At 35.0% G+C, this 16901-nt stretch overlaps 1 protein-coding gene across 1 annotated transcript in view; it reads right to left on the bottom strand.

Annotated features, from left to right (window-relative positions):
• Positions 1-12867: 12867 nt before the first annotated feature.
• RAB11FIP2 (RAB11 family interacting protein 2) overlaps positions 12868-16901 on the bottom strand; it is an 88716-nt gene continuing 84682 nt past the window's right edge. Inside the window, exon 6 of the mRNA XM_074233557.1 lies at positions 12868-12886. Within this exon, the coding sequence (XP_074089658.1) occupies positions 12884-12886 (3 nt within the window). The 3' untranslated portion in view covers positions 12868-12883. The remainder of the gene's footprint in view (positions 12887-16901) is intronic.

Below are 16901 nucleotides of genomic sequence, written 5' to 3'. Positions count from 1 at the left end.
CTAAGTATTGGACAGCTACATTATCTCCATTTGAAATAGAAGAAAACTGAGGATGAGGAGGGTTTTAGTGACTGCCTCAGGGTTACACAACTAGTTCACTTTTGAGGCTTTATTTGCAACTATGCAAGCTTTTATATCTAATGTCCAGAACTGCACCTCAGAACAAGGAAGAAGATTTAAAAGGTAATAGGGATTGATATGATAAACAAAGAAGACTCAGAGAAAAAGAGAAAGATGAATTCTTCAAAGGTGACTTAGGAAAGAACACTGTGCCAGATGGCACTCTTTCAGTTTAAACTTTAAAGATTTCTTTGTGGGAGGAGAGGAGTAGAGATACTTGTGGGAGGGTAGAAGAGAGGTAAATGAGAGACTAGGTGAAAGCTGATGAAGGCAAGATCTTGGGGACCAAACACAACCCTCAAAGCACTAGTTAAATGAAACAGGTACTAAAAGCATAAGAAAAATGAGTCAGAAGGTGGGAGGTCATTTAAGATTTAAGACCCTTACCAATATTCCATCTTAAGTGGAGAAGTCCCCAAGAGAGAAGGACTTCAGTGAAATCAAGTTGGGAGTTAAAGGTAAGAAGGTAAGTGGCATCAAAAGTCTCTCTGGAAAGAAAAACAATGATTGGCTTTGGACACTTAAAGGGGAAATATACCTTAAAGATATAGGAAAACAATTGTAACTGTTGAATAATTAAATCAATTCAATATACATTTAATGTGTCCAACATTTGATTGGGAAAGATCACAGAAAGCTTCATAGAATCTTGGAGAAGTGGCTTATCTAGTTGCAATGTTACCCCTAACTTATTGTGTGACTATGGAAAAGTCATTTCACCTGAGTTTTAGTTTCCTTAATTGGAAAATACTGAGAATGGATTTAATGACCGCATGATTCCAGGAAGAGCTAGGATTCTATCTTCCTTTTACTGAAAAGGATTTCTGTAGGGAGCAAGGAGGCAAAGGTGGTCATTGCAGGCATGAGGAACACTAGAAGTAAAAACGTAGGTATTAAGCATAGCATGTGTTCTGGATGGATCACAGAGCTTATAGATGAAAGTACAGTAGTATGGAATAAAACTGAAACACAGGCTGGTGCCAGATTGTGAAGGACTTTAAATGTCAGACAAAGGATTTTCAATTTTTTGGTCAGCAACAGAAAACTGGTATAAGATTTTGAGCAAAGTAGTGACATTATTAGTTCTGTTCATAATAAAAAATGTATCTGGTAACAGTTAAAACTAAAATTCCAAACTAGCTAATGTTACACAGCTATAATGAGATACTTCTTCAATATTTCGGAGTTTCATCAAGATGAAATTACTTTCCATCAATGCAGACAGCAACCTCTTTTCCTTAATTGATGATCATTATGAATGGCTGTGGTCAGAAAAAAATCATTAATGGGTGCTCTTTCCACCCTTTTCTTAGCTAGGCTAATACTTAGACAATGGGCATACAAGTGTATTGTTGGGCCCATATTGTATGCAATCAAACATTCAAGCTTGGTAAGAGTTTGAGTTTGTTACCTCTATGATATGATGAGGCTAGGAGTTAAATGGAAGTTTAAATTGGGTAATATAAATATCCGCCTAATGGTATTTTACATTTTCATTTCATGAGAAGTGGTATAAAAGATATCATTAGAGAAATATAAGTCAGAAAAAAAAGAAAAAGAATGACCAGTCACAAAGCAAGAGGGAAGAATAATTGATGGACAGTCAACAAGTTTAATTGGTAGCCATAAAATCCAAGAAAGGGAGAGGAAGGCTCCCAGAACTTGGGGTAGTTCCCTTGGACTAGATTTAGAGGGAAACATGAATAAGTTACACAGAATGTGCAGGCCTGGCTAGGTCAGCATCGGTATTATGGGAAGGGGTACCTACATCAATGGACCTATATCTAGTGGACTATTAGAAAACTTTTAATCTTGATTTTGAGCAAAAGTGCTACCTGCCTATAGAAAATATAGGGAAAATATCTGAATAGACCTAGATAATGCCAGTGGAAATTACATGACTGTCATCATTGTGTCCAAGTTAAATATGGGACTACTGACTTCACAAGTCAATGGGATATGTCATTCATTGACTACCTATAATTAGCTGCGCTTTAGGAAATATTCACTTGTCGATAGTATCTTGCTTTCTGGTGTGTGGTTTTAAATCATGGTCTTCAATAAGTCATTCCACAAACCAGTTAACTAATTTAAAGGTTGGACATGATTTACTAACTTTTTAAAATGATATTCAACTCTCAAGCCTACTTCCATCTTTGTGTTTCATATATGCTGACTTCTATGCCAAGATATGCTTGTTGTTTGTTACTTAGAGAAAGACCCCAACCAGGGAAATGTGTGCAGCTTTCTGCCCACCCCTTTTTGAAATGAGACTGTACAAGGTCAAAAAAGTCAAGAGATTCCAGATGGAGTTGGAGCTGTTTATACACAAACCATTTGTTCTCTTAAAAGATCAGAAGCAAGTAATTTATTTTTTAATCCAATCTATTTGTGTCTGGATCTTTAATGATTATATTATGCTTTTTCCAGCCTTCAGAAAAACTCAATGATGGTAGTCGACAAAGGACAGTCATTCAGAAATTCTCTGCATATTACAGTTATCCAAAATATACCAAGTCAAGTCAAAAAATGTCTCCTTAGGCTTGTCAAGGACCAGAATAAAAAATCCCACCTAGAAAATCGTATTTGAGCATTATTTTTTAGTATGAATACCAGGTTTGAAATCATTAGGGTCAATGGGGCTTTGATCACTAAATATAAGCTATTTATTTCTACCTTGGGCATTTCTCAGGCTCAGTTATAAGGATAAATCAACCAAATCTTACCATCATTCAAATTATGAAACACTTTTTCACAATAATTTTATTCCACCCAGGAGCCATTAGAGGAAAACACATTTTTTCCTTCTTTATAAAGCTCTTAATCATGTAATGTTTTTCCAGTCAGCCATTTGGTATTTATTTTCCCCTCTTCCACCCCCTCCCCCATAAAAATAACTCATTTCCAGATTGGTATTGGAGGGGTTTTTTAATGTTCTTTGACATAACATTTTCTCTTCTATTTCTAATTTGACTAAGAACCTTAGTGGGAGAAAGTTCCATGTGGGCAGTGTAGAGACATGTCACAATGCAGCATTTTAATTCAACTCAGTAATCATTATAAAGTGCCTACTATTTGCTAGTACAGAAAAAGATGAAAAGAAAAATAAGACATAGTTATTAAAGGATTGCCTTACTTCTGAGTACTATTCCAACCTCAAATCAATCAACAAGCAATTATTAAGTATTTATGGGTGTCAAATACTCTGCTAGAACATGGGATGCAAAGAAAAAAAAAGGAAGAGTCTACCCTCAAGGAGTCTACCTTCTATCGGGGAAATGATATGTGCACATGTAAATATATACATCAAATAAACAAAACACAAAACAATTTAGGGAGAGAGGAAGGAGAGGCTTCCTATGGAAGGTGGTACTTAAACTAAACTTTAATCATAATAGGTAATACTAAGCATTAGGAATGCTCCAGATAAGGGAAATGGCCTGTACAAGAGCAGAGAGACAAGAGGTGAAGCATCAGGAGTGAAGAACAGTAAAGCCAGTTGAGTAGATTCTAGAGTGTGTGATGAGGAGCTGCAACTAATAAGTCTGGAATGGGTTGGGACCAAGATGTGAATGCCGAATTGAGGACTTTGCATTTTCTCCCAGAAGCAATAAATAGAGAGCCAATGCAGGTTCCTGACAATATCAAATTTGTAGTTTAGGAAAATACCTTCCACTTTGGCAACTGTGTGAAATATGATTTAGAGAGGGAAGAGACTTAAGGCAAAGAGATCCATTAGAAGACTTCTACAGTGGTCCAAGAGAGAGATGATTAGGCTTCCCACTAGGATAGTGGCCATTTGAGTGGAAAAAGTAGAAAGATGTGAGAGGTTGTGAAAGTAAAATTATTAAGATTTGACCACTGACTGGATAAGCATGTAGGGGTGAGGAAAAGTGAGCAATCTGAGATGATTCTAAAGTTGTGAACCTAGGTAACTGGAAGGACTGTGGTATCCAATACAGAAATAATAAAGGTAGGGAGAGGGATAGGATTGTGGGGAAAAGACAAGTTCTGTAAAATGTGTATTTATTTCAGAATCATCAGTGGAAAGTTCATCACTGTTTAACTAGCTTTTCTTTTTATTTAAGTTCAGGGCATAGTGACAGCAGCACATATAAATGATTATATGTATAATTAAACCCTTAGTAAAAAGAGATCTATTAATTGTAAGATCAAAACCAGATCTCTTTTCAGTGCTGTGGGGTCCATCGTTATTAACTCATTGCCTATGAGTCAAAGTCAGACAATCTAAGGAATGGCAATGAGATAACATCCCAGTAAAACGATAATAAAAAAAAATCTCTATTAGTTGTTGTCATTTGGATTCAGTTAAGGTTTCTTACTCCTTCCCATTGTCCTCTAAAAGTACAAAATTGACCTCCACAGAATCACAGCTGTTGGAAGGAAATTCAGAAGCCACTATAGTCCAGCTTATGCCTGAGTAAGTATTCCTTTTACAACCTATCCAATAAGAAGTCATCCAAGAATTTATCTGAAGATCTCAAGGGGGATGAAACTCATCAGTTCTCAAAGTGGCCCACTGATTTTTGGAGAATCTAATTACTAGGACATTTGCCCTCATTTCAAGAAAAATTTACTCTTGTTCTTCCTGCTGGAACCAAACAGAAAAATGATAATATGTTTCCTACATGATATTCTTTCAAGGTGCCATGTAACCATCTTGAACTCAAGTAAGAGAGCTAATTTAGTTAAATGTTTATAGTGTAATTGTATATAGTGACTATTCGCATTTTTGAAACAGACAAGTATAGAAGCCAGACCTTAAGGTATTGTTTTGTTGATGGTTTAGACTTAAGGATGGAAAATGTCAATGCAGATTAAATTTATAGATCTATCTTTCATAGTTTTTTTTCCTGGAGAATTGGCTGTTAAATATTCCTTCTGAATCCTACCCAATAATATTTTTGTCCTTTGTTCTTGAAGAAGACCGTGATCCTTCTGACCTCTGGGGTTTTAAGTAGGAGATGTCAGAAAAGTTACAATAAGGATAACTGACTTGTGGGGGCTAATCATTCATAGTGACGTTGGTTCTTTCTGTCATTGTGAAGTAGAATTCACTGAGTGGTTGGATTGTTCACCCACTAAAAGAGAACATGAACTGGGATTAGACTATTGTGCAACAGGTTAGTTTTGCTCTACTGATGAGGGATTGTGGCCACAGTAATCCTGCTCAGTATGAAGGGAATTTCAGATTCAGATATTTGGTGCATGTGCTTGGATTAAAATTGTAAGATGATCATATTCCATCATAGTTCCAATCATCATGTAGCTCTTTGAGAGAGAGATTAGCATGTACTAGGTTGTTGTATATTATCCTTACATAGCACAGACTAGTGCTCTGCCTGGCATTGTTGATGGGTCGTGATGCCTCACTGATATGGGAGGAATAGAAACCAAATAGAGATTCCTGCAGAAGCTAGGTCATCTCCAATAGCCCCATATCCCAAAGGCAGAACCTGGGATAGAATGATTCTGGCAAAGGCAAGTGAGAAGGATATAGTCTTGTATAGCATAGCCCTCCCTTTAATAAACATAATTGTGCAACTTACACCTCCAACCATTTGGCTGACTGATGTAGTCTTCATTCTTCAAAAGACTAGTAGTAGTAGAATCCTACGTAATGCTTATAGACTACTATTTTTATCTAATATTGTCAAGTAGGACATAAACTTATTGAAGATGAGGGCTACATTTAATTTTTGTCTTTGTATACTTTTAAAATCTAGTGTTTAAAAATCTAGATTTAAAAATCTCAGACCACAACCTTACCCTTCCCTGCCCTGGATCTGAGTCAGGAAGATAAGAATTCAAAACCTGGATCAGACACTTAATTCATCAAGTAGTCACTTAACCTCTGTCTCCCTCAATTTCCTCTTCTGTGAAGTAAGAATAATGATAGCACTTGCTTCACTGGATTGATGTAAGAATCAACTGAGATAATTTAAAGTTTTCAATAAAAATGTCAGCCAGTCATTAACCTTTATTTAAAAATATTTATGATGTATCAGGAATTATGCTATTATTAAAAGTATTTATGATATATCAGGCATTTTAAAGTATTTATGATATACCAGGCATTGAGCTACTAATAAAAGTATTTATGATGAATCGGGCATTGTGTTAAGCATTGAGGATTTGTAAAAAGAAGAAAAAAGGTACCTTACCCTCATGGAGTTCAAATTCTAATAGGGGAGACCACATGCCAAAATATAAATAGATATTAGATATAAATAGACAATTGATGCTTGTCTATATCTATGTAATCCTAATGTAAATGGAAAGGTAACAGCAATATGGAAGAACTGAGCACTGTCTCCTGGAGAAAATGGAATTCGAACTGAATCTTAGAGTCAGACAAGCCAGAAGGCCCTGGTGGTATCCTAAGCATGGGGACTATTAGTTAAAAGTCTAGGAGCTTGGAAATGGAGAGTTGAGTTAGCGAAAGAGTAAAAAGGCCTGTGCTGCTGATAATAAAGTAGAGGTAGGGGAAGGAAATGTAAGAAGACTGGAAGGTTGATGGGACTCAGGTTGGGAAAGGTTTTTAATAAGTAAATTTTTAATGGATTTTGGCTATTGTAATGATAATATACAGATCCACTGAGTGTGGGTCATAGCCAAACATGTGATCTAGAAAAATCACTTTGACAACTGAGGAGAGGCTAGAATACAATGGAGAGAGAGACATGGCACAAGGGCCAATCCTAAGAATATTGTGAAAGTTCAGGCACAGGTGATGAGGTCATATTCCAAAATGGTGGTTGTGTGAGTGAAAAAAGGGGATGTGGATCTCAGAACAAAGCTTTGGGGAGCCTCCTCATTGAATATTAGTTGAAAGAACTTCCTTCCTAGGAACTCCGTATACTGATAGAATCACAAATCTAGATTAAATAAGAAAACAAAAGGAGAGAAAAAAAATAATGATCTGTGCTATCTTTTGAATGATACAAGCCAAAAATATAATAATAACCTTCTAACAATCCATTTCAAGGATCTAGCCACTAAGTTTATAAATAGGAGCTCTTTGGATCCTATTTATTTATTTATTATTCAAGGCAATGGGGTTAAGTGGCTTGCCCAAGGCCACACAGCTAGATAATTATTAAGTGCCTGAGATCAGATTTGAACTCTGATCCTCCTGATCCCAGGGCCTGTGCTCTATGCACTGGGCCATCTAGCTGCCCCTGGATCATATTTATAAATATACTTTGCTCTATATTTATCTGATTTGCTCTCACTTTATATTAACATATCTATCACAGGTGAATGACTTCCTCCAAAGATCTAACTTGCTTTATTTTCCCAAATTGATTACTATTCACTTTATTAAATCTTATATAAAAAATATTCCTATGACAAGTTCTGTGAATCCAAGGGAAAATGAATTGGATTTGGAATTTAAAAAAAACACCTAGAATTCAAATCTTAGCTCATCCACATATTGCCTGTAACTTCAGAAAAAAAAACAGTCTATATCTCAGTATTACAGTTTCCTTGTCTTTAAAAGGAGAGTGTTAGAAAAGATTACCTTGAGATCACTTTCAGCTCCAAATCTATGATATTATGATTTTTCTCCAAACCACCATATAATGTAAAAACTGTCATATCAATTATATGGAAAGCAGAACAATATATATATATATATATTCATAGCTAAAGTTTTTATTTGATCCTCTGAAGCAAAAGTTCTTACAGATGTGCATATATTAAAAAAACTTGACTGCATAACTATTGAAACAAGAGTGAATAGAATTTATTACTAAGCAAAGCTAACAAAACACCCCATTGCATCCTAAATCTTGAAAGTAGACACAATTTCTCAGTTAAATACACAATTAAGCTGAGCAAAGAAATAGCAATGAATCTGATATTGTGATGATATAAATTTTCAAATTTGAAAGACATTTTTAAATTTAGTCACTGGAAAAAGAAGTCATATGAATAACATGGTTTAATTATTATTCTATTTATCTTTGAAAAAACAAATAACAGCCTCCAGCCTTGTTTTACACTACTTATTTCCCTCACACTTTCTTTATTCCAACCAAACTGCCACACTGGACTTACTATTTTGTGGTCTCATTCTGCCCAGAAGCATATGCATTTAAATAGTGCTTGAAATGGATGCCCATCTGAGTTTCCCATCTTGTCTCTATTGAAACTATTCTTTTTAAGACAAAAACCATCACATCTTTTTAACTTTGTGTAAGGTATATGTGTTCCCCACATAGGTTATATGTATATCTATTTGGGTGCGTCTAAATGTGGTTCATGGGGAAAAGAGATTAATTTCTATTGAATCTGGCCCATACTTCTCCAATGGAGATTTTAATTCTCACCAGGAGAGGGATAGGAGAGTGAGATTATGAGACTGGTTAATTCTGCTCTCTGAGAAGAGGGGTGCTAGACTAAAATCTTATCACCCTGCCTTCCTAATATTATTAGTGAATGGGAAACAATTTTTAGTTCACACCCTATTTCCCAGTCACTATCCCTTAATGGGGAAAGAATGTCCCAAGCTATATATCACATATTTTGAAGAGCTAATAAATCTCTTTAAAAATAAAATTAAAATAAAGAAATCAGAAAAGTTACATGAATAAAAACTATACCAGACAATACATTGGGATCAAACCAGATAAAATTTATAACGAACTTAGCACAGTTTCTAAAATACTGTAGGGTTTTAAAAAATGCTTGTTGTCTTCCTTGTCACTTAGAAAGAATATGCTTTCCCATTGGAAGTGAAATCTCTCAGCTCAACTAATAAAGAAAGTCCCTGATCTCACCAAAGGGGAAACGTCCTGGAGTCTCTAGGGTCACAAGTTAGAAAGGACAAACCACTCAATATGTTAGCTTCTTCCCAGAGTCTTTCTGTCCTTCCAGGGACCAGACCTGGAGAAGAGCCTGGAAATCTGAAGCCAGAAAAAGAATCTCTTTTTTCCCCAAGCTCTCTCACCAACCTCACCCCTCAGGAACACCTAGAGCAGGGGTGGGGAACTGCTGACCCACAGGTCTCATTGGCCTGGAACTGTCGAGCCAACTGCTGATAGGACTCAAAATTCAATAAATCTAGATGCTTTTGAGGAGAAAATTAATTAAATGTTTGACCACATAATAGCCTTTGAATGATGTTATAAATATCTAAATGACCCTTGGCAGAAGAAAGGTTCCCCACCCCTGGTCTAGAGCATTGAGTCACTATTTTCTCTTCATCAGTGAAGAGAGACTTATGCACTGTCCCAATCAATATTAACAGATCTAGTAATCTATCAAAATTAAATCAATCACTCAAATTGGTCAGATACTATGTTAAGTACTGGCAGTACAAAGGCAAAAAATCAGCCTTGCTCCCAAGGAACTTGCATTCTAATAGAGGAGACAACATCACACACACACACACACACACACACACACACACACACACACACACACACACAAACAGATATAATTTATCCAATGGCAGGACAAAAGTCAAACAACTGGCAATGGTGTGGCTTGGAGTAGATAGACATCCCCATAAACTCATCGATGGGTGTAAGATCCATCATTTGCCCTCAACCCGGGTAAAGCCCATCTGCTCAGATGGTTTATCAGGGTATGACTTATGGGCAGGCTACAACCTCTTAGAACCACAGGTGACAGTTGGCCACTTGCTTCTCCTCTCCATCTGCCTACCATTTGTCCTTCTTAGCAGCCCCAGTTTAGGTGGATGAGAAAATGCATTTGATTTTCTTGCTTTTTAGAAATGCCAATTAATTAGACTTTCGGTTATGTATGATAATGGGCAAAGGTGGAAACCAATCCTAATTTATAAAATTTCATTTCTAATTTTTGTTTTTAAATAGTTTCAATTTACATGCACAACTTTGAATGGCAAGCCTTTACACCAGAGGTCTAGTCCTTGAACACTAGCAAAATCTTTTTTTAAAGGTTTTTTGCAAGGCAAATGGGGTTAAGTGCCTTGCCCAAGGCCACAGGGCTAGGTAATTATCAAGTGTCTGAGGTCACATTTGAACTCAGGTACTCCTGACTCCAGGGCAGGTGCTCTATCCACTACACCACTTAGCTGCCCAGCAAAATCTTAATAAACTTCAATGACTCACATATCTTTATATGTACACACATCTACATACTACTCTCTAATGAAGCAGCATGGGATTATGTGTAGGGATTGACCCCAGAGATAACTGGGTTCAAACCCTAGTTCTGATACATAGCTTATGTAACCTTTAGCAAATCATTCATTGACAACAGGTACCCTCTCTATTACCATTAGGACAAACTTTCAAACCATCTGCCTGGTGAAGGGAGTTTGTATAAAGGACACTGATAATATCACAGATCCATATCCCTCTCTCCCCAAATTCTAAAAGTTAAAGTGATAGCTCATAGAGAGAAAAGATTACATTTCCCTAGAATCTGGCATATTCTTAACTTGCCCAAGGGAAGATAGCATCTTCAGCTTTGGATGTTCTAATAAATTTAGGGAAAAAATGCTCATTAATCTAATTTTACGAAGGAGTTATTCACATTGAAAATTCATGACTATGCTTTCTACATAAACTTTTCTTAAATTTCATGCTGTATTTACTGTATATACAGCAATGCACATTATGCATATGTACTCAACAGATGGTCTTTAAAAGCTACATGTTTTATAGTTTTATATGAAACATAGTTTTGTAAACATATGAGTAAAGAATTAAAATAGTTTACAGTTTATAAATCATAAAGATTATACACAGCAACAGTCCATTAATAAAGACATTTCCAATATGAATATTATAGAAGCGGTTGAATTAAATTAAAAATACTGCATTTGAATCAGTCAACAGCTGTTTGTGATACATCAATATTTCTTTTGGTTTATTTGTCTGCAGCATAATCTCACTTATTTAGGAAAGGTCCATTTTAGTTTTTAGATCATCTAGGCCACTTGCTTCTTCTCTCCATCTACCTACCATCTTCCCCTACTTATTAGCAGCCCCAGTTTAGGTGGGTGAGAAAGTGACATTTCATTTTCTTGCTTCTTAGAAATGCAATCAATTAGACTTTCAGTTATGCATGATAATGGGCAAAGATAACGGAAACCAACTCTAATTTGGAAAAGTTCCTTCCAAATTTTAGTTTTTAATAGTTTCAATTTATATACATAAACAATTCTCTGTGGCCGATCTACTGAGAACAGGGAACTGCTTCCTGAGATAAACAGAGAGGACTTCTTAGTGAAGGATCGGTAAACTACTTTAAAAGGAAATCTAGGGGTGGCTAGGTGGTGCAGTGGATAGAGCACCGGCCCTGGAGTCAGGAGTACCTGAGTTCAAATCCAGCCTTGGATACTTAATAATTACCTAGTTGTGTGGCTTTGGGCAAACCACTTAACCCCATTTGCCTTGCAAAAACCTAAAAAAAAAAAAAAAAAAAAAAAAAAAAGGAAATCTGGACTAACTGGAACTCCTGACAGTCTAGGCTTCCTTAGATCCAAGACAAACTGACCTGTTTTAAGAATAGCATTTATATAATAGTTATATAACTGCTCCAAGGTTTGTCAAATATTATCTCATTTGATCCTCACAACAATCCTGGGATAGAGGTGCTACTAGAGGCAGACAATCCTCCAGGGTCAAAACATCATATAGTGTCTAAAGCAGAATTTGAACTCAGGTCTTCTTGACTTTAGATCTAAGATTCCATCCACTGAGATAGGTCTCAAAAAAGCATAATTAAAAGGGAATAATGTTTTTAGCATGAATCTCCCTTGATCACCTGTCCCTCTGGAAGCAATTCTGACTTGTCTCTGACCTTTCTCCACCTTTTAGCCATGGTCTGATAACCTGTTCCACTATCCACACTGACCCAGCTTGTCAATCTGCAAATTCTTCCTTGCTTGCTTTAGAGAGGCATTTTTATCTGTATTTCTCTATTGGCCTGCCTGGCCTCATCTAAATCAGCACTCCATTCTGACTCTGCTTTGACATAGGCATGTAATCAGTGCTCCACATCTTTCCTAGCCTCACTTGCATTTCTCTTTGTCCCATGCCAAGCCAGTGGTGTATTCTTTAGATATGTTATGATGCAATAGACCATGACTTCACCAATTTGTATGTTTCTCTAATAATTTGGACCATAACCCACTGGTGCCTGCTTACCTTGTGAGATTCCTCCTATAAGTTCATCATATATGGACCATCTATTATTATTAGGGGGAGCATTGATCAAGTTCTCTTGACATAAGAAAGACATTAATGTAAAAAAAACCAAGATGACTACTGATTCCTTGTTCTCATTAGTATTCCAACTTATCATTTTTTTGTTCATACATTTCTTTGATGATATCTTCATATACCAAGAAACTGAATACTTCTCTTTAGATTGTCTTAGGAAGATCTTACATTTGATTTGTTTTAGGAAGATCTTGAAGACCATTTGGACACTTGAACACCTTTATTGAGCTGAACATTCAAACTCTACTGCAAAGAGTGCAAATCCCTTGGGCTTGCCATGTTGTTTGCCAAATGTGTGTTTGCCAAAAAGACTATTTTATGGAGAAATACAAAGCAAGCATATGGAAGTGATACTAACATAGTGATGTCATTTTAGTCTACTTCGAGAATGAAGGACAACCACCAACCATTGAAAACCTGTGGTAGCCAACCTACCATTTTCTTCTCCATTGTCTTTTCAGTACTTTTCAATTTCAATTCTTCAGAGATAATGATGTTCCATGACTTCCACCCAAACATCACTAGAAGGAAGAGAGAAGCAAAAGATGGAAAGGAGGGAAGGAAGGACAAAGGGACAGAGGAAAGAAGAAAAATGTCTTTATTAATGGGCCAGGCATTATGCTAAGAAAACACTTTGCAAATATGATCTTACTTGTTCTCACAAAAAACCCTAGGAGGTTGGTGTTATTATTAGGTCCAATTTACAGTTGAGAAAACTGAGGCAAATGGTGAAATGATGAAGTGCTTTAAGGTTAAATGACTCGCTCAAAGTCACAAATCATAGACACTAAGTGTCTGGAGCCAGAATGAACTCAGGAAGGAAGATGTCTTTCTGATCCCAGGGCTGGTATTCTAAATACTAGGTCACTTTGCTGCCACTGGAAGAATATTATTTAAAAGATGGAATTTTTATCCTTTGACTCAGAAATTCCTCTGCTGTACCAAGATCACTGTCAAAAATAATGACTTCTAAAAGCAAAAATATTTATAGCAGTACTTTTTTTGCAGTAGAAACAAACTGGAAACAAATTGGATATGAATAGATTAGCCAATGGTTAAAAACAAACTGTAGTGCATTATATAATGGGATATTATTGTTTATAGGAAAAGATACATAAGATTAATCCAGAAAAGTCTTGTAAACATTTATATGAACCAATATAAAATGAAGTGAATAGTACCAGGGGAAAAACACAATGAATAGAATGTAAATGGAAAGAACAACAGAACTGAATGCTGCAAAATTATAATGACACAAGCCCAGCTCCAGAGAAAAGATAATAATAGTTAATATTTGTATATCTCTTTAAGACCCACAAAGTGCTTTATATTCATTACCTCACTTGATTCTCACAATAACCCTATGAAATAGGTACCACTATTATCTATCTCCAAGTTTGCAGATTAGGAAACTGAGCTCAACTGTTAAGTAACTGAGGCTAGAATCAAACTCAGGTGTTTCTGTCTCCAAGACCTCTATGTCACCTAGTTGCTTCCAAGTACCAAATCCATAGTTTCTTTGCTGAGGAGGAGGGCTATGTGTTTGGAGGGTTGGCATACTGCATATAATATCAGATTTTTTTTCCATAGATTTAATTAATTTTTCTTGTTCTTTTTTATTCATTGTATATAAAGGGTGGCCCTCTGGGAAAGGGTCAGAAAAGATACATTGGAAAATGTATATAAAAACAAAAGGTAATTCAAAATTTATTTTTAAAAAAGATACAAAGAATTCAGCATTAATTTTTAAGTTGTTAAAAATTATCTAAATATAGGTATATAGTAGTTACTGATATCAAATTTGATATCTTTTTAAATAGACAAGTTCCATAGGATGGTCAATTCAACTGAAAAATACAGTCTGGACAATAGGTTTTCTATAAACACTTGTTTTTTTCCTAGGTGGCTATTAGATTAAACTCTTGATTGATAAGGAATCTCTTTTAAGAGGCTCTGTCAGGTAAGCATCACAGTGTCATCTACCAATACAAGTATTTGTAAGACCTTACTGTCTTAAGTAAAATCTTCTCCTCAACCTCTAAGCCACTCCAAGACAGTAGCCAACATGACTGTATAATCATCTCAGGTTTTTGTGGTATGGATATGTATGAATATATGTGTGTGCATGATCAATTTCTATATATCTTGGATATAAGGATTTAATCAGTGAAACTTGTCACAATTTATTGTCTTATTATATATATATATATATATATCAATTCTCATTTTAATTGTGTTGATTTTGTTTATTTTAAACACTTTTAAATTTTATGGAATGAAAATTATCTGTTTTCTCACTTATGCTGTCTCTTATTTAGGCAAGAACACTTCCTCTATCCATAAAAATACCCTTTCTTTTCTGTTTTTAGAGAAATGTGATCTTTTATGGTTATGTATCCAATGTGGTGTGTGGTATGAGTTACTGTTGTAAATCTATTTTTCTGACATTACTCTCCAATTTTACCAGTAATTTTAATTGAATAGTGAGTTCTGAACCCAATATTTGCAGTCTTTAGGCTTGCTGAATACTATGCTACTATGGATCTTGTGGGTACCAAATCTGTTACATTTATTTTTTATTCTTTTAACCTATACCAAATAGTTTTGATGATATTATCAAGAGAAGAAATACAATAAGGTCTTTTCAACTGAGTTCTGCTATCACCTTTGTTAAGCTATTTCTTTAGACCTATTATTGGTATTACTTAGTCTTCTAAGTTTATAAGTCAAACAAAATAGAAGTGTTCATCCCCAAAAGATATAACCAAGATCAAAAGAGAATCAGAAGCAACTTGTATAAATACCATGCAGCTGGCTACATCAATATTCCAACACTACAAGTAGTAGTATCCATCTTCAATGGAGTTCTTCAAGTAAGAAAGGAAAGCATAAAGAGTAATATTATTTGAAACTGATACATCAATTTCTCTGTTTCTGCTGGACTTCTAAATCCGTAGTTATTTCCCCAAACTTCTTTTTAACATGCCTATGGTTTCCTTCTGTTCAAGTCTGGCTTTAACTTCTGTTTTCTACCCTCACATAATTTATTTCCCTTCCATACTTCTCCAGTACAAAAGGTATCTCCTATTTAAGATATAATTCCCACACTAAAAACATTAGGCTTTTGCTGCTTCTTTTAAATTCTTTTTATTCATTCCAGTCAAAAGGAGACATTAGTAACAGTCACCCAACTTCTCAATATCTTGGAGTGAAAGGGAAATTGCCCAGAATAGCAATAAAGGGGGCTTAAGTTAATAGACACTGTTCTTTATCATAAAAAGGGAGGAGTCAAACCCCCACAGCCTTAGCTATCATGGAGTATACCATTCTTTTGTGGAAATATTAATAAACTTAGACTGAATTTGGATTCTCTTTGACTTTTATCACTGTTGTTCTTGGTGTATTTATTTAGGAAGATCCAGTTAGTAAATATTCATAATGGAATTTGAAATCTGAGTCTAAATCTAGCTCTTAATTATTCTTTATGCCACACCATCTTTCCAAATGCAAAATCAACTCCAAATCATAAGAAGACACTGAAAAACATTTAGATTTTCTATGTATAGGATATGAATCAAGCATATATATATAAGTCAAGGTCTAAGAATTCAGATTATAAATGAAATTTTTTCTATGTTAAAGAAATCAGTAAAGTTTAGGAATAGTTTTTCAAGGGAAGTGAAGAAGAAAATAATCATTTATTAAATACTTACTATTCTAAGTACATTATAAATATTATGCTATTTTTATCAGAATAGAATATCTAGAGTTCTGATCTCTTAGTTAATAATTGTGAATTATTCATTTATACTAGACAAATGATGAGAGATTTCAGAAAAACTAAAATTCAGAAGATGATAGAGAACAACAATTTGCCATTCCTTCTTTCTGGGAGAACAAAAATTTGATAGCAATTTCAAAATTATAACAATTATGATTACTTTACTTTAGAAACATATAGTTAAAATGTATTTAATTGATATTTAAATATTATTTATTGCAAAATACAAAAATATTCCATGTAAATTCCATGTAAATATTCCATGCCTCTAAATCTTGCAAACACCTTTCAAAGTTAAATCATATATGTATATGCATAAATCATATATATGTACATATATATTTAAATCATAAAGACCTTACCAAAAAGTATTATTATATATTATATACCACACAGATCAGAAGTGGTTCCCTGCTAATATTTACATATCAAACTGTATGTTTGCATGTGTATATTCAATCTTCCTTTTTCCACTGCAGATAAGTGAGATTCATCTCTACTCCTTCTTTTGTTTATATATTGTTCTCAGGAACTTCAATGAGAATTATCAACAATCACTCCCTTGCTCCTTTCTATATAATATATTCCTTTTACCCTCTTTTTTCTTTCTCCCCTCAAAAGAATCTCAAGGTATCTCTGAAAGACTTTGGAATTGATTGTGAGACCTGGAAGTTACTGCCACCAACATGGCATGCCCATGTCAAAGGTGATGTGCTTTATGAGCACAGCAGAATTACAGTAGATCAAAAGAAACA

Source organism: Macrotis lagotis, chromosome 4 (genome assembly GCF_037893015.1).
Source record: "Macrotis lagotis isolate mMagLag1 chromosome 4, bilby.v1.9.chrom.fasta, whole genome shotgun sequence".
Classification (NCBI taxonomy): domain Eukaryota; kingdom Metazoa; phylum Chordata; class Mammalia; order Peramelemorphia; family Peramelidae; genus Macrotis; species Macrotis lagotis.
Note: the sequence above shows the minus strand (reverse complement) of the source record. Positions and strands in the feature narration are given on the sequence as shown.